At 41.6% G+C, this 17,937-nt stretch overlaps 1 protein-coding gene across 1 annotated transcript; it reads left to right on the forward strand.

Annotated features, from left to right (window-relative positions):
- Nucleotides 1-7,528: 7,528 nt before the first annotated feature.
- LOC139375110 (26S proteasome regulatory subunit 10B) lies at nucleotides 7,529-17,340 on the forward strand. Its single transcript, XM_071116583.1, has 13 exons — nucleotides 7,529-7,651; nucleotides 8,013-8,092; nucleotides 8,180-8,219; nucleotides 8,385-8,437; nucleotides 8,549-8,616; nucleotides 8,844-8,958; nucleotides 9,641-9,728; nucleotides 9,848-10,033; nucleotides 10,129-10,190; nucleotides 11,924-12,044; nucleotides 12,243-12,323; nucleotides 12,433-12,504; nucleotides 16,253-17,340. The coding sequence occupies exons 1-13, from the start codon at nucleotides 7,567-7,569 to the stop codon at nucleotides 16,369-16,371; spliced, it is 1,170 nt and encodes a 389-aa protein (XP_070972684.1). The 5' UTR covers nucleotides 7,529-7,566; the 3' UTR covers nucleotides 16,372-17,340.
- The last annotated feature ends 597 nt before the right edge of the window (nucleotides 17,341-17,937 follow it).

Below are 17,937 nucleotides of genomic sequence, written 5' to 3' on the forward strand. Positions count from 1 at the left end.
TATATGTCCCCTATCCATTCAAATGGCAGGTGACCAGCGCACTGCACTTATTTTGGAGTACAGTAGACGAACGTGTGCAGGTAACCTACTTAACCTACTTTTTGAAGTGATTTGTTTGACAATCAGATGAAAACATCATGGTTATGTTCATGAAACATCAAAAGGTAATACATTTTTATATTTATATAACATCTTTACTATAAAGCACATCAAATAATGTTAATAAATAATATAATGCACACATTGAAGGTCCCGTGACAAAAAATACCCCCCCCCCCCCCCCCACGAATGTCATGGGTATAAACCGCACTCTGGATGGCAGTTTCAAGTGAATTTACTGCTGTATGTTAAAACCCTTATATAAAATCCGGACCTTGAATGCAAATACTGTAACAATACTTTTTGGAATTTATTTATCAAATCAAATCAAATCAAGCTTTATTTATACAGTAAATTTCAAACATGGAATGCAACGCATTTTGCTTCACAAGAAACACAAATAAAAACAAGGAAAATAAAAACCTAAATATTTTCTACACAACATGAGGATAAAAAACTAAAGAATAAAACAAACAGAATGACTAAAAAGCCCCTAACGAAAAAGCTAAAAAATGTGTGTGTCACGCCCTGGTCTTAGTATTTTGTGTTTTCTTTATTATTTTGGTTAGGCCAGGGTGTGACATGGGTTTATTATGTGGTGTGTTTTGTTTTGGGGTTTTTGTAGGTATTAGGATTGTGGTATAGTGGGGTTGTCTAGAATAGTCTATGGCTGTCTGGAGTGGTTCTCAATCAGAAGCAGGTGTTTATCGTTGTCTCTGATTGGGAACCATATTTAGGCAGCCATATTCTTTGAGTGTTTCATGGGTGATTGTTCCTGTCTCTGTGTTTGTTTGCACCAGATAGGCTGTTTAGGTTTTCACGTTTATTGTTTTTGTATTGTTCGGTATTATCTTCATTAAAGATGTATCAAGATAACCACGCTGCATTTTGGTCCTCCTCTCCTTCGACGGAAGAAAATCTTAACAGTGTGTTTTAAATATTCATGATTTATTTGAACAGGGAAATGTACCAAACCTAAGCTGAAGCATTTAATGCATTAAACTATCATAATTATATTGAAAAAACCCACCCTGCATCTATTAAGGTTCAAAATGTTATGGCCCCCTAAACTGGGTCTGTGCCCCACCTCCACCTTGTCTCGGGGCATTTCGTATTATTCTATACGTAAATCGGAGACACTCCGTATTTTTTACTTTATTTTACCTTTATTTAACTAGGCAAGTCAGTTAAGAACAAATTCTTATTTTCAATGACAGCCTAGGAACAGTGGGTTAACTGCCTATATAAGGGAAGATACCTAGTCAGTTGTCCAATAATGTATTCAACTGAAATGTGTCTTCCACATTTAACCCAACCCCTCTGAATCAGAGAGGTGCATGAGGCTGCTTTAATTGACATCCACAGCGAACAGTGGGTTAACTGCCTTGTTCAGAACAACAGATTTTTACCTTGTCAACTCAGGGATTCAATCCAACAACCTTTCAGTTACTGACCCAATGCTCTAACCACTAGGCTACCATATAGTATGCTAAGTTTTGTATGGTATGTATTAATTTGTGGATGTACATCGGCAATTTCATATGTTATGTTGCAAATTACAATTTGGATATATTACGAATTTTTAAAAAGTGCAATATGTTACGAATTTGCTGAACATATGATATGTTACAAATTGTAGCTAGGTGGCTAACATTAATGAGGCTATGGGTTAGAAGTTAGGGTTAAGGTTAAGTTTAGGAGTTAGGTTAAAGGGTTAGCTTACATGCTAAGTAGTTGTAAAGTAACTAAAAAGTAGTAAGTAGTTGAAAAGTTGCTAATTAGCTAAAATGCTCAAGTTGTCCATGGTCAGATTCGAACTAACAACCTTTGGGTTGCTAGACATTCATGTTACTAACCACCCTACTTTCCTTTTTGCCTTATGTAACCATAGCAAACGTAACATATCACACTAATTTGAGTGTCCCGAATGTACTTTTACTATGTTACGTCTAGTCTATGAGACCAGGCTGCCCACATGGCCACCCTATTCAAAAATATTCTGGACACGCCACTGCCTTAAAGTTGTTGAATGGAATACTTAGCTGAACTTTAGCTCTGTACAACAGATTTCGCAATTGTTTCATAAACATGTTTGGTTTATGCTTTCTGTTTATATAGTCTGTGGAAGTGGAGATTACATTAAAATAGGATGGCTGGAGCTGAACCATCTCCGCCTGCTGGTGATCCTCAGTCTCAAGCGCTGTAGGCAATGGCATCTCTCCCAGCTCACTTTCTCTTTCCGTCTCGCTCTTTCTTCCCCTGTATCTCCCGCCACCACTCTCTAACAGACATACACAGGCTGTCATTGTAAATAAGAATTTGTTCTAAGCTGACTTGCCTAGTTAGATAAAGGTTAAATTAAAATAAAAAAGCAATACTTAGTAATCAAACTTAATGTACAAAGTTCTCCAGACCAAAGCCCCTCTATAGATAGATGTCCTTTCTCCTTCTGTGGGACTCCTTCATTCATATCCCCATAGCAATTTCAACTATTCACTAAAGAACCCACAGAGGTCATTAAAACAGAGCGCTCCAGTATGGCATCCAACGGGTTAAAGACAGCTACCAACATTTGTAGCTGGCTTGTAATTGTGAGGCCCAGCGAGCGAGCAGGCTGGAAAGTGGGGGGCTAAGCACATATTTCAGCCAAGTGTTCACAGAGTGCCTTTCCGGCTTGCCATGTGGACTCAATGATGGCGTCCAGGGGAGTGCTGCGTTCCTATGAAATCTGCTGCCAGCCCTGAGCAGGGACAGACCACCTGCAAGCAAGCGTGGCATGCGGAGAACGAGGGGATCGGATGTCCCCCAGCAGACACACGCACACAAACAGTTGCACACTCACAGAAATGATCTAAAAATGTCCCAAGCACAGATGCATGAACATAGACACACTAAACTTGAAAAGCATGTAGGGCGTAACAGTTATGCACATATTCACTGTTACTGCACGCATTCTAAATACCAACATGAAGTCACAAAGATACCTCCATTATCGTTTAATATACAGCTTTGTATTACCCTTCTCTAACTGCTGATAGTGTGACCAATCTCAGCGATACACAGCTGTGTCACAAGTGTCAGAGGTGACAGGACACACACAATCTGGATGAGCTGAACTGACCCTTCACACCTCTTACAGGGTTTCTGACCACTCTGGCTTTAGGAGTATAAGTACATTGTGGCATGCAATGTGCAAGGACCCTTCACCTCACAAACTCAAAGGTGGGTATGCACAAAATGACCAGCTGCTGAAAACAACGACCAAGAAGAAAAGATGAAGAAAAAGAACAGCACACGGAATGTCCAGAGCTCCGTGGAAGGAATTTAAGCCTTTTTGGAAAGGTTGCCAAGAAGATGACGGGTGCTTGGCGAAGGCCGTCCGTTTACACATTGTGCGGACGGCCTCCCGCCTCGCCCGCCCAGATGTGCCTTTGTTTATGTGGAGCAGCGATCCTGACAGCTGGCCTGAGAATGCTCCCAGCAAACAGTGGAGGGCGCCGCCGTGGCCACCACTCCGCTGGGAGAAACCAACCACTCTGGTTTTATCCTATTGTTTGCGGTTAACTACAGGTTCAAGCTCAGTTAGAAGTATTAGAATTTTAGAAGTAAAACAAAACAAACAAATTATCCCTTTGACGATTGTTTTGGGCGGTTGATAGGCCTAGTTCACGCCAAAACCAAGGTGTCTTACCAAGTTCTCCAACCTAAAATGTAAACCCTGACTGTCACAACCCTTTAGTAACCCCCTGTATCAAATAACTTATCTGTTAAACTCCATCACCCCACTGACTGACCATCCCTGCCCTCTGTGACTCAAGTTTGTTTTACTCACTGCTTTAGCACACTCTGCTAACCCTGATGTCCTTGCCGTGTCTGAATCCTGGCTCAGGAAGGCCACCAAAAATGCTGAGATTTCCATACCCAACTATAACATTTTCCGTCAAGATAGAACCGCCAAAGGGGGAGGAGTTGCAGTCTACTGCAGAGATAGCCTGCAAAGTAATGTCATACTTTCCAGGTCCATACCCAAACAGTTCGAACTACTAATTAAAAAAATTACTCTCTCCAGAAATAAGTCTATCACTGTTGCCGCCTGCTACCGACCCCCCTCAGCTCCCAGCTGTGCCCTGGACACCATTTGTGAATTGATCGCCCCCCATCTAGCTTCAGAGTTTGTTCTGTTAGGTGACCTAAACTGGGATATGCTTAACACCCCGGCAGTCCTACAATCTAAGCTAGATGCCCTCAATCTCACACAAATCATCAAGGAACCCACCAGGTACAACCCTAAATCTGTAAACAAGGGCACCCTCATAGATGTCATCCTGACCAACTGGCCCTCCAAATACAGCTCCAAATACACCTCCGCTGTCTTCAACCAGGATCTCAGCGATCACTGCCTCATTGCCTGTATCCGCTACGGAGCCGCAGTCAAACGACCACCCCTCATCACTGTCAAACGCTCCCTAAAACACTTCTGTGAGCAGGCCTTTCTAATCGACCTGGCCCGGGTATCCTGGAAGGACATTGACCTCATCCCGTCAGTTGAGGATGCCTGGTCATTCTTTAAAAGTAACTTCCTCACCATTTTAGATAAGCATGCTCCGTTCAAAAAATGCAGAACTAAGAACAGATATAGCCCTTGGTTCACTCCAGACCTGACTGCCCTCGACCAGCACAAAAACATCCTGTGGCGGACTGCAATAGCATCGAATAGTCCCCGCGATATGCAACTGTTCAGGGAAGTCAGGAACCAATACACGCAGTCAGTCAGGAAAGCTAAGGCCAGCTTCTTCAGGCAGAAATTTGCATCTTGTAGCTCCAACTCCAAAAAGTTCTGGGACACTGTGAAGTCCATGGAGAACAAGAGCACCTCCTCCCAGCTGCCCACTGCACTGAGGCTAGGTAACACGGTCACCACCGATAAATCCATGATTATCGAAAACTTCAACAAGCATTTCTCAACGGCTGGCCATGCCTTCCGCCTGGCTACTCCAACCTCGGCCAACAGCTCCGCCCCCCCCCCCCCCCCCCCCGCAGCTACTCGCCCAAGCCTCTCCAGGTTCTCCTTTACCCAAATCCAGATAGCAGATGTTCTGAAAGAGCTGCAAAACCTGGACCCGTACAAATCAGCTGGGCTTGACAATCTGGACCTTCTATTTCTGAAACTATCCGCCGCCATTGTCGCAACCCCTATTACCAGCCTGCTCAACCTCTCTTTCATATCGTCTGAGATCCTCAAGGATTGGAAAGCTGCCGCAGTCATCCCCCTCTTCAAAGGGGGAGACACCCTGGACCCAAACTGTTACAGACCTATATCCATCCTGCCCTGCCTATCTAAGGTCTTCGAAAGCCAAGTCAACAAACAGGTCACTGACCATCTCGAATCCCACCGTACCTTCTCCGCTGTGCAATCTGGTTTCCGAGCCGGTCACGGGTGCACCTCAGCCACGCTCAAGGTACTAAACGATATCATAACCGCCATCGATAAAAGACAGTACTGTGCAGCCGTCTTCATCGACCTTGCCAAGGCTTTCGACTCTGTCAATCACCATATATATTGGCAGACTCAGTAGCCTCGGTTTTTCTGATGACTGCCTTGCCTGGTTCACCAACTACTTTGCAGACAGAGTTCAGTGTGTCAAATCGGAGGGCATGCTGTCCGGTCCTCTGGCAGTCTCTATGGGGGTGCCACAGGGTTCAATTCTCGGGCCGACTCTTTTCTCTGTATATATCAATGATGTTGCTCTTGCTGCGGGCGATTCCCTGATCCACCTCTATGCAGACGACACCATTCTATATACTTCCGGCCCGTCTTTGGACACTGTGCTATCTAACCTCCAAACGAGCTTTAATGCCATACAACACTCCTTCCGTGGCCTCCAACTGCTCTTAAACGCTAGTAAAACCAAATGCATGCTTTTCAACCGTTCGCTGCCTGCACCCGCACGCCTGACTAGCATCACCACCCTGGATGGTTCCGACCTTGAATATGTGGACATCTATAAGTACCTAGGTGTCTGGCTAGACTGTAAACTCTCCTTCCAGACTCATATCAAACATCTCCAATCGAAAATCAAATCTAGAGTTGGCTTTCTATTCCGCAACAAAGCCTCCTTCACTCACGCTGCCAAACTTACCCTAGTAAAACTGACTATCCTACCGATCCTCGACTTCGGCGATGTCATCTACAAAATTGCTTCCAACACTCTACTCAGCAAACTGGATGCAGTTTATCACAGTGCCATCCGTTTTGTCACTAAAGCACCTTATACCACCCACCACTGCGATCTGTATGCTCTAGTCGGCTGGCCCTCGCTACATATTCGTCGCCTGACCCACTGGCTCCAGGTCATCTACAAGTCCATGCTAGGTAAAGCTCCGCCTTATCTCAGTTCACTGGTCACGATGGCAACACCCACCCGTAGCACGCGCTCCAGCAGGTGTATCTCACTGATCATCCCTAAAGCCAACACCTCATTTGGCCGCCTTTCGTTCCAGTTCTCTGCTGCCTGTGACTGGAACGAATTGCAAAAATCGCTGAAGTTGGAGACTTTTATCTCCCTCACCAACTTCAAACATATGCTATCTGAGCAGCTAACCGATCGCTGCAGCTGTACATAGTCTATCGGTAAATAGCCCACCCATTTTTACCTACCTCATCCCCATACTGTTTTTATTTTCTGCTCTTTTGCACACCAATATCTCTACCTGTACATGACCATCTGATCATTTATCACTCCAGTGTTAATCTGCAAAATTGTAATTATCCGCCTACCTCCTCATGCCTTTTGCACACAATGTATATAGACTCTCCTTTTTTTCTACTGTGTTATTGACTTGTTAATTGTTTACTCCATGTGTAACTCTGTGTTGTCTGTTCACACTGCTATGCTTTATCTTGGCCAGGTCGCAGTTGCAAATGAGAACTTGTTCTCAACTAGCCTACCTGGTTAAATAAAGGTGAAATATATTTATTTTTTTAAAAGCCCAGATTGATGTAGGACCGCTGAGACTGTGCCCATTGTGTTCAAATGAATCCTCTATGGCATGGTACATTGCTTTTGTAACTTTAAATACTAGGAAACTCGAAAACATCGGACAAACTAAACGGTTATAGTAGTTATACACGTTCCGCGTTCAACCAGTTAGCAAATCGGACATGACCGAGTTCCTGAGTTCCGACTAGCACTTGAACGCGAAATTAGTCATTGGGGTAAACGGTCAATTGAATGCATTTCTAAAAGCTCCACAAAGTACTACTAATATGTTGTTTTGAATTAATGTCGTCACAAAAATGTCACATGTTCTCAATGTAAAGTTAAATCAATGCACAATTAAATCCACTTAAAATGAATTACAACGTTCCTCTGACAACATAATGTAAACATGGCAAAACAGTTCCTCTGATGTCACAACTTTCAATCCCACAATTCCGCGTGGCAGAGCCGGTTTTTTCAAGGCATCATGGCGGATCCCAGAGACAGGGGACTTCAAGATTACAGAAAGAAATTGCTCGAGCACAAAGAAATTGATGGACGCTTGAAAGAATGTATGTATCGTTTCTGTCGATAGCCAGGCTTTAGCAGCCACAACAACTGTCCATGTAGCTTTGTCATGATAATGTAACCCTCTCCAGTTACCTAGCTAGCTAGACCAACATAGCTATTGTAGCCTTGAAAATGAGTTCAACACCAGGTTATTTATACTAAACTATCTAGTGTGTAACTGTTCATGTACCTTTTATTTATGCACAATGTTTAGGACGCACCCGAACGAGCAAGCTAGTTTTATAACATTAGTTAGCTAGCTAACTAGCTAGTGTTAGCTGACTTGTTCGACCAGATGATGACAGCCTATGTGATGGTACACACGTAGTCAGTGTCAATCATGGTTTTTGTTTGCCTTTACAGTGCGTGAACAACTGAGAGAACAGACAAAACAGTATGAAAAATCCGAAAATGATCTGAAAGCTCTACAAAGTGTTGGACAGGTGACTGCAAGTTTAATCCCAAGTCATCAGAAGCCTTGATATAGGTTTTTATTTGATTTACAACGGTCTCTCTTGACTCCTCTCTAGATTGTTGGTGAGGTCCTGAAGCAGCTTACAGAGGAAAAATGTAAGTCCTAAATTAGAATGAAAGTCCCTTTGCTGCATATGATGTTGTTTTGTTGAATCTACCGCTAGGCCTACATGGATGAAAAAGTTTAAATGTTCCTACTAGCTTGCATTGATTATATTGTGTGTAACGTGGGGTTTTCTTCTATCCTTTCGTGTTATTCAGTCATTGTCAAAGCAACCAATGGCCCACGATATGTGGTTGGATGCAGACGGCAAGTAGGTGAAAACCCATAGCCACAAAATACTTACAAATAACATTGCAACTTGTATTTCACTTCCCATTTCATATTGATTATGCTTATGCCAACCTTATATTTTGTCACCCAGCTGGACAAGGCTATGCTCAAACCTGGTACTAGAGTTGCATTGGATATGACCACACTGACTATCATGAGGTGAGTTGATATACTCTCCCAAGTCTATAATGCCTCTTATTTCATATGTTTACCAAGCAAAACACCATTGTATTGTGTTAGCCTGCATCTGACTTTCTGCAACAGTCTCCCTATTGAAAGCGTTTTAAGAAAAACAAATTATATATATTCTGCTTATAAGACCTATATAATCAGTAAGAACAAAGGCACACTGTGATGACATATCGGTGTGCTGTTCCCCCATGCAGGTACCTTCCCAGAGAGGTGGACCCCCTTGTGTACAATATGTCTCATGAAGACCCTGGCAGCGTCTCCTACTCTGAGATCGGAGGCTTGGCTGAGCAGATCAGAGAGCTCAGAGAGGTCAGTGAGGCACAGACACACACTTTATCTATACAGGACATAGTTCGCTTTTTCTGGGGGCTTTTTCTCATTTGGGAAAAGTCCGCCCTTTCTCCTCCGTGACCCGGAAACCGATAAGTGGTCGAGGAGAGTGTCAATTCGTTAGTAGGAAAATGGTCCTCACCTCCTTGATAGACTCCTTTTGGCGAGGAAGCACAAGTTTATCCTACCTGAGTCCTTCGCGGAAGAGTTTTGAAATCTGATACACTGCCTTTTTAATCAGCTATTGTTTTCTCGAAAGAGAAAAGCATGCAAACATTTTAAAATGATATGCTACTTATCCTTTTATCTATAAAATGTTTTGTACAACTAGCAAAATGTTTGTTTTTTTATCACTTTATACATTTTATTTTGGGATTCCAACCTGTAAACTTAATTTGCCTGATGACGTACAATTGGAGAAGGAGTCTCACTTTATACAAGTGTATTTTTGTCCACATTCCCTCTACTTGCCACCTCTCATTTTAAATGGAGGCCAGAGAGGAGGCAGGATATAGGAGTTGAGCAAATAAAATTGAGAGTGCGGAAGTTATTTATGGTCCAATTGTGAGAGGGATGGATGTTGATGCATTTCGCTACACCCACAATAACATGCTAAACATGTTTGTGACAAATAACATTTTATTTGAAAATGTTGTTTCAGGTGATTGAGCTGCCTCTGACCAACCCTGAGCTCTTCCTGAGGGTGGGCATCATCCCCCCTAAAGGCTGCCTGCTCTACGGACCCCCAGGTGAGGAGATCAACTGGCCTGGTTCTCTGATAGCACTACATGCTAGCCTGAGGGCTGCTTTCCAGAAGCCAGTATTATGTGCTTTATAATTTACTGTATTTTCTTTTCATGCTTTTCAGGAACTGGAAAAACACTTTTGGCCAGAGCAGTTGCTAGCCAGCTTGACTGCAATTTTCTAAAGGTGGTGTCCAGCTCCATAGTGGACAAGTACATTGGTGAGAGCGCTAGGCTGATCCGAGAGATGTTCAACTACGCCAGAGACCACCAGCCCTGCATCATCTTCATGGATGAGATCGATGCCATAGGTACATGAACTAGAGCTACAGACTATAGAAATCAACAAACTGACTGAACAATAGAGTTCCAGACACACGCACACAAGTCTTTGTCTGTTTAACAGGTGGTCGTCGTTTCTCTGAGGGGACGTCTGCAGACAGAGAAATCCAGAGGACACTGATGGAGGTGAGTCTCTCAACAGAGAACAACTATAAGCTTAACTGCACACAAAGTACTACCAAAGATGGTTTAGAATGAAGATACACTACCATTCAAAAGTTTGGCATCACTTAGAAATGTCCTTGTTTTTGAAAGAAAAGCAACAAAAAAATTGTCCATTAAAAGAACATCAAATTGATCAGAAATACAGTGTAGACATTGTTAATGTTGTTGTAAAAGACAATTGTAGCTGGAAATATGACTGATAAAAAAATAATAAATAAAAAAACATTTTATTTTTATGGAATATCTACATAGGCCCTAGAAGGCCAGTATGCAGGAGTCGCCTCTTCACTGTTGAGACTGGTGTTTTGCGGGTACTATTTAATGAAGCTGCCAGTTGAGGACTTGTGAGGTGTTTGGTTCTCAAACTAGACACTCTAATGTACTTGTCCTCTTGCTCAGTTGTGCACCGAGGCCTCCCACTCCTCTTTATATTCTGGTTAGAGCCAGTTTGCGCTGTACTGTGAAGTGAGTAGTACAGAGCGCTGTACGATATCTTCAGTTTCTTGGCAATTTCTCGCATGCAATAGCCTTATTTTCATTTCTCAGAACAAGAATAGACTGACGAGTTTCAGAAGAAAGTTATTTGTTTCTAGCCATTTGAGCCTGTAATCGAACCCACAAATGCTGATGCTCCAGATGCTCAATTAGTCTAAAGAAGGCCAGTTTTATTGCTTCTTTAATCAGACCAACAGTTTTCAGCTGTGCTAACTTAATTGCCAAAGGGTTTTCTAATGATCAATTAGCCTTTTAAAATGATGAACTTGAGTTAGCCAACACAACGTGCCATTGGAACACAGGAGTGATGGTTGCTGATAATGGGCCTCTGTACGCCTATGTAGATATTCCATTAAAAATCAGCCGTCTCTAGCTACAATGGTCATTTACAACATTAACATTGTCTACACTGTATTTCTGATCAATTTTATGTTATTTAATGGACAAAAAATGTGCTTTTCTTTCAGAAACGAGGACATTTCTAAGTGACCCCAACTTTTTGAACGGTAGTGTATGTAGAAACTGCTTCCCTGATAGAAATCCCAGATCACGCTTGTAGGCAATGTCATGGCAACGTTGGCTAGCTAAGCTCATGCGCAGAAATACATAATCGGATCTAACGGTCGCCTCTCGCCGAACTGCGCATGTGGAGGCCGTCAAATCAAAGGCACTCCTTCGATGTAAAGTTGTTTTTGACTAAAATGAAAACGTGTCAGTTTGTCACTTTCACAAGGTTGGAGTAAAAACATATTCAGCTACATAGAGTAACTTTCATGAAAAAAACATGTTTTTCATCAAAGACCAGATGTCTTAGTTATAGTGAAACTAGTGAATTCTAGTTTTCATTTTCACAGTTTGTTGCAAAGGTAATATTTTAGTAGTAGTAAATCTAGTCTTTTTGCTCCTAGCGGTTCAACTCTATCATTGAAATTGTGGTGTAGAGGCACCTTGAGAAGGTACTATAGGTTGTGCCTTTTTTAGATTGAGAATTTTTTTTAGAACTAAGGAAGACACTTTCTCTTCTCTCATTGACTTATGCTTTGCAATTGTTCCCGGAAGTGTTGGGCTTCTGGGTTAGAAACTCTGTGGTACTACTCATATTATTGAGCCTCAAAGTGTTAAAGGCCAAACCTGTAAACACTTGGTTTTATCAGCCAATTACGCCTGAAGATGCCAACTTTTTCGTCTGTCCTGTCTAGCTGCTGAACCAAATGGATGGCTTTGACACCCTGCACAGAGTGAAGATGATCATGGCCACCAACCGTCCGGACACGCTGGACCCTGCCCTTCTAAGGCCAGGGAGACTGGACCGCAAGATCCGTATGTTTCCTCTCGAGACTTTTAACTATCCTGGTTTGAGAAGCATAGATAATCATGTTGCAAAAATCTTTGGTCCTGGTTCCACTTCAGCACCTAGTCACTTCTCCAAAGGGCCAGGGAAAGTGGCTGAAAAATAACTAGGACTTGGTAAATGACAAGGAACTGCAGAAATCTTAACTTCTGGCTTTGTCTTTACAGACATCGAACTGCCCAATGAGCAGGCTCGGATGGACATTCTGAAGATACACTCTGGACCAATCACTAAGCATGGAGAGATGGGTGAATTTAGGGACTGGATAGTGTGCTGTGGATGTGACACATTTTTGTGATGAAATGAAGTTGCATGTTGTGAATTTCATGGTGGGCTGTAACTTGAATTTCTTCGCAGATTACGAGGCCATTGTGAAGTTGTCTGATGGATTTAATGGAGCTGATTTAAGGAACGTGTGCACTGAAGCAGGTTAGTAACCTATCCAATACACTCTATAACTGTATATTCTACATGTTAAAAACAAGCCACTCAGTCTGTTCCTATATTAGGGTTTGCACAAGGTGCTTAAAGTACTTGAATTTGGCACTCTGAAATTCAAGTACTAGAATACCTTGAAAATCTGTCATTTTCTCAAGTTGTTCCTTGAAGAGTACTTGAATTAAAATGAGGAGAACAGGGAACTATCAAATATGTTAATATGAAAAATATTAGAAAAATGTATGGGTCTTCCGAATTAATTTCCAGGCAGACTACCGAGTTTTATTTCCTCACGTGTTTCGCGCTCTGGATGCCAGGCAAGCTTGCTCATTCCACCTACACTGCCAATCAGCCAAGCAGGTACAGAACTGACTGATTCGGCGCTGCCAAATGTCACATCGATAGCCAGGCAAATGTAGATTCAAACTTGCCTGCAGGATATTGATGTTTCTGAATGGGTTTTGCCAGACCTAACCAGGGATGTAGTGGAGGGTGAACGCCGTTTATACCTTCTTTAATTGGGAAATAGCGTTTACTCACGTTTTTGTTAATTATCATTTGCACACTTATTGCGCGTTGATCACCGCTCTGAAGGCTTCTTGATCTGAGTTCTAATCGTGCCTACCTCTGCGAACGAGGGGAATCATAAATTATTCATGTATGCTTGTTATGTTCGTCTGCTCCCCCGGATTTTCCTTGTTAGCAGCGCATTCATTCACCACTCTGTCCAGCGGGAAACTCCGCCCACGACATAAGCCGAGAGGTGAAACAAACTACCTCAGCCCAGACCTACAGTGGCAAGTAGCAGAGAGATGTCACTGACAGTGAGACTTATTTTAACAACCCTTGACTTCAACAGACATCCCCCAAACAAACCAACCCCTGACTCTCAGCGAATGAGTGTACAACTGGTAAATTGTCACTGATATTTCAGTCCGATGTCTAGCTAGGTAGCTCAAGGGCTCCGGCTATTAGCCAGGCAGCTAACTATAACTACCTGGCTGGAAGGATGAAGTTAGAAGCTAACGTTGAACGGAGCCTGACCGCAGCATGAGCAGTTGACTGAAATTAAGGAAATTAGCTATAATCAAAAGATGGGCTACTATAAGTTATAACAAAATTCATTTTCTTTATTGAGAGTAGTGAGACAGACAGTGTGGTGTGTCAGGCTGTAATGAAGGAGGTAAAGGAGATGCACAGAGAGAGGAAGCATTGACACGAGCAGGGAGAGGTTACGCCTTGATCACACCGACAGCGTGAATGCATTTTGGTACACCAGAAGTACTGTACATTCATTTCCAATGGAACGCTGCGTTTGACTTGCAGCATTGCGTTGCAGAGGCAGTTGCAGTGCGTTCTGTGTGGTGCATACCTTGGATTTTTCGAAGGTATGCATAAACGGTTTGACAGAAATGGTAGCAGAAGGTGAATGTTGAACTTCTGTTACACACACATCCAGATGATGCTGCGTACCAATTGTGCAATTCGCGGTAGGTGTGATTGAGGTGTTAGTAGTACAGTGGTTCCCAAACTAGGGGGTCCGTGACCATGTGTGGTCCGGGCCCCCTAAAATGTAAATAGGGTCCTGAGAGTCTTTAATCTTAACAAACACATTCATAACTTCTTTCTTTTCAAATGCATATAGAATACAACATTTTAGAGTCAACTAAGGCTCTTTTACACTGTCAGAATTAATTTTCATGTCTGTGTTGGGACAGCCTATGGAACCTAACATTTTGTGAATTATAAAGACAATTTTAAATATTAAGACAATATATTATATACACTGAACAAAAATATAAATGCAACAATTTCAAAGATTTTACTGAGTTACAGTTCATATGAGGAAATCAGTCAACATCATCAGTCCTGACTTACCTCTTGTGTATGTAGTGAAACACATATTATTGAGTAGAACTTAAGGTAGTAATGAATAGTAAGTTAGATATATATATTTTTTTTCATGAGGTTCTGGCGATATACTGCCATCTGTTGGCGACTAGAAACAATTTCATAATATGACCTATTACAAACATATACAGTTGAAGTCGGACGTTCACATACACCTTAGCCAAATACATTTATACTCAGTTTTTCCACAATTCCTGACATTTAATCCATGTAAAAATGTCCTGTCTTAGGTCAGTTAGGATCACCACTTTATAATAAGAATGTGAAATGTCAGAATAATAGTAGAAAGAAGGATTTATTTCAGCTTTTTATTTCTTCCCACATTCCCAGTGGGTCAGAAGTTTACATACACTCAATTAGTATTTGGTAGCATTGCCTTTAAATTGTTTAACTTGAGTCAAATGTTTCAGGTAGCCTTCCACAAGCGTCTCACAATAAGTTGGGTGAATTTTGGCCCATTCCTTCTGACAGAGCTGGTGTAACTTGAGTCAGGTTTCTAGGCTTCCTTGCTCGCGCACGCTTTTTCAGTTCTGCCCACACATTTTCTATGGGTTTGAGGTCAGGGCTTTGTGATGGCCACTCTAATACCTTGACTTTGTTGTCCTTAAGCCATTTTGTCACAACTTTGGAAGTGTGCTTGGGGTGATTGTCCATTTGGAAGACCCATTTGCGACCAAGTTTTAACTTCCTGACTGATGTCTTGAGATGTTGCTTCAATATATCCACATCATTTTCCATCCTCATGACGCCATCTATTTTGTAAAGTGCACCAGTCCCTCCTGCAGCAAAGCACCCCCACAACATGATGCTGCCACCCCCGTCCTTCACGGTTGGGATGGTGTTCTTAGGCTTGCAAGCCTCCCCCTTTTTCCTCCAAACGTAACGATGGTCATTATGGCCAAACAGTTCTATTTTTGTTTCATTAGACCAGAGGACATTTCTCCAAAAGTACAATCTTTGTCCCCATGTGCAGTTGCAAACCGTAGTCTGGCTTTTTTATGGCGGGTTTGAAGCAGTGGCTTCTTCTTTGCTGAGCGGCCTTTCAGGTTATGTCGATATAGGACTCGTTTTACTGTGGATGTAGATACTTTTGTAACAGTTTCTTCCAGCATCTTCACAAGGTCCTCTGCTGTTGTTCTGGGATTGATTTGCACTTTTCGCACTAAAATACATTAATCTCTAGGAGACAGAAAGCGTCTCCTTCCTGAGTGGTATGACGGCTGCGTGGTCCCATGGTGTTTATACTTGCGTACTATTGTTTGTACAGATGAAGGTTGTACCTTCAGGCGTTTGGAATGAAGGATGAACCAGACTTGTGGAGGTCTACAATTTATTTTCTGAGGTCTTGGCTGATTTCTTTTGATTTTCCCATGATGTCAAGGAAAGAGGCAGCCAGTTTGATGGTAGGCCTTGAAATACAGGTACAGCTCCAATTGACTCAAATGATGTCAATTAGCCTATCAGAAGCTTCTAAAGCCATGACATCATTTTCTGGAATTTTTTCCAAGCTGTTTAAAGGCACAGTCAACTTAGTGTATGTAAACTTCTGACCCACTGTAATTGTGATACAGTGAAATAATCTTGTCTGTAAACAACTGTTGTAAAAATTACTTGTGTCATGCACAAAGTAGATGTCCTAACCGACTTGCCAAAACTAGTTTGTTAACAAGAAATTTGTGGAGTGGTTGAAATGCGAGTTTTTAATGACTCCAACCTAAGTGTTTGTAAACTTCCGACTTCAACTTTATTAGTGCTCCAAGAAGTACTTGAAAGTCCTTGAGTTTGACTTGCCACAGTCTGTATGAACCCTGCTATGTGTGTTTCCCAGGTATGTTTGCAATCCGTGCTGACCATGAGTATGTGACCCAGGAAGATTTCATGAAGGCCGTTCGCAAGGTTGCAGATTCTAAGAAACTGGAATCCAAGCTGGACTACAAGCCTTTATGATAGTACCACCAACCAACCTATCAGGAAATATATGGTAATTTGAGTCTGGAAAGAGTAAAGGAACAGACGACAAAAGCAAACATATTTGTGGTTTTACTGTATTCCAAATGTATATTTCAAAGACATCATTTTAAATGTTTAGCTAATACAGACTTGTGTGGTGAAAAATATGGTTTGGTTTTTATTTTCGTAGTTTGCATAAGAATACATATTTAAATAAGCTGTCAACCATCTTATATCCAATCATTTGATTATCTTAATACCCATTCAGAGGTTACTGAGCAATACACCAGTCAGTGTAAAATATCCTTATGGATTTTTGGAATTCAGAGTCAAAACCACATTTTTGCATTTGGCAGTTTCACTAGTCAGATTAAAGAAATGGTTGAGATTTATGGCTGACGTTGTGCCATATTAAAGTTATCGTCATAACTCCACCAAATGGTGGCGAAGCCAAAATGATAATTACTGACTTAAAGGGGCAAGTTGCAGTTGCCACAAACATTTTTAGACTTAGAAATTAATAATATGAACCCATTGATTCTTGAAGAATATAACTTATGAGCTTAGTTCAACTGTCGTACCCCATCAGAACCCAAAATATACGCTTGTTTTACTCATGTTTGTAAACAAAGTAAATGTAAACAAACATTATATAGCCTAATTTTGATATCATGTAAGGTCAGTCCTTGCATCCATAGCTTTGGCTTTGAATTTGAGCAGTTACATTTCTGCAGCCCCATTCCTCAGCTTTTTTACAGAAATAGCTACGAGACACGCTTTGTTATTGTTTCAATTGCTGATTGCTGCTTTAAAATGAATCGTATGACTACAGGTTAGCGTGCCTTGTCGTTGACTGTAAATGTCTTCACTGGCAAGCACAAAAATGTTCCTTCTGTCTTTGATCTTGAATTTCAGAAAAGATTCCCCTTTAAAACTACTGCTGCAATAAAAATGTCACCCAATCAATATATGCTGTCCTATTTCTTGATCCCAAGAATGCTTTCAATCAACTTCTTTTAGGTTATGAAAAACATAATTGAATGTGGGAACGCCATAAAGAGCTGTTTTGCACCCGGTGAGGCAGCCACAGTGTTTGGTCGCCGCTTGTGTGTTTACTGTTCAAATTACTTTTGGATGTATGTAAATTGTCTTCTGTCTCTAAATGTTGTTTATCACTAGCTGCACCATATCACCAAGTAACATTCTGAGTATGAGTAAAAGTATGGTGCCTTCAGATAGTATTTATACCCCTTCACTTATTCCACATTTTGTGTTACAGCCTGAATTCAAAATTTATTAAATGTTTTTTTTTCCACCAATCTACCCCATAATGACAAAGTGAAAACATGTTTTTGGAAATGTTTGGTAATTTATTGAAAATGAAATGCACAAGTATCTCATTTTAAATAACTATCCACACCCCTGAGTAAATACTTTGTAGAAGCACCTTTTGCATTGATTAAAGCTGTGAGTCTCTAAGAGCTTTGCACACCTGGGTTGTGCAACATTTGCCCTTTTTATTATTTTCAAAATTCTTCAAGCTCTGTCAAATTGGTTGTTGAT

The sequence above is a fragment of the Oncorhynchus clarkii genome, chromosome 19 (genome assembly GCF_045791955.1).
Source record: "Oncorhynchus clarkii lewisi isolate Uvic-CL-2024 chromosome 19, UVic_Ocla_1.0, whole genome shotgun sequence".
NCBI lineage: Eukaryota > Metazoa > Chordata > Actinopteri > Salmoniformes > Salmonidae > Oncorhynchus > Oncorhynchus clarkii.

Coding starts and splice junctions, on each gene's coding strand:
- LOC139375110 (XM_071116583.1), top strand. CDS start 7,567: ATGGCGGATCCCAGAGACAGGGGACTTCAAGATTACAGAAAGAAATTG. Junction 8,220..8,384: donor GCAGCTTACAGAGGAAAAAT/GTAAGTCCTAAA, acceptor CGTGTTATTCAG/TCATTGTCAAAGCAACCAAT. Junction 8,617..8,843: donor ACCACACTGACTATCATGAG/GTGAGTTGATAT, acceptor TCCCCCATGCAG/GTACCTTCCCAGAGAGGTGG.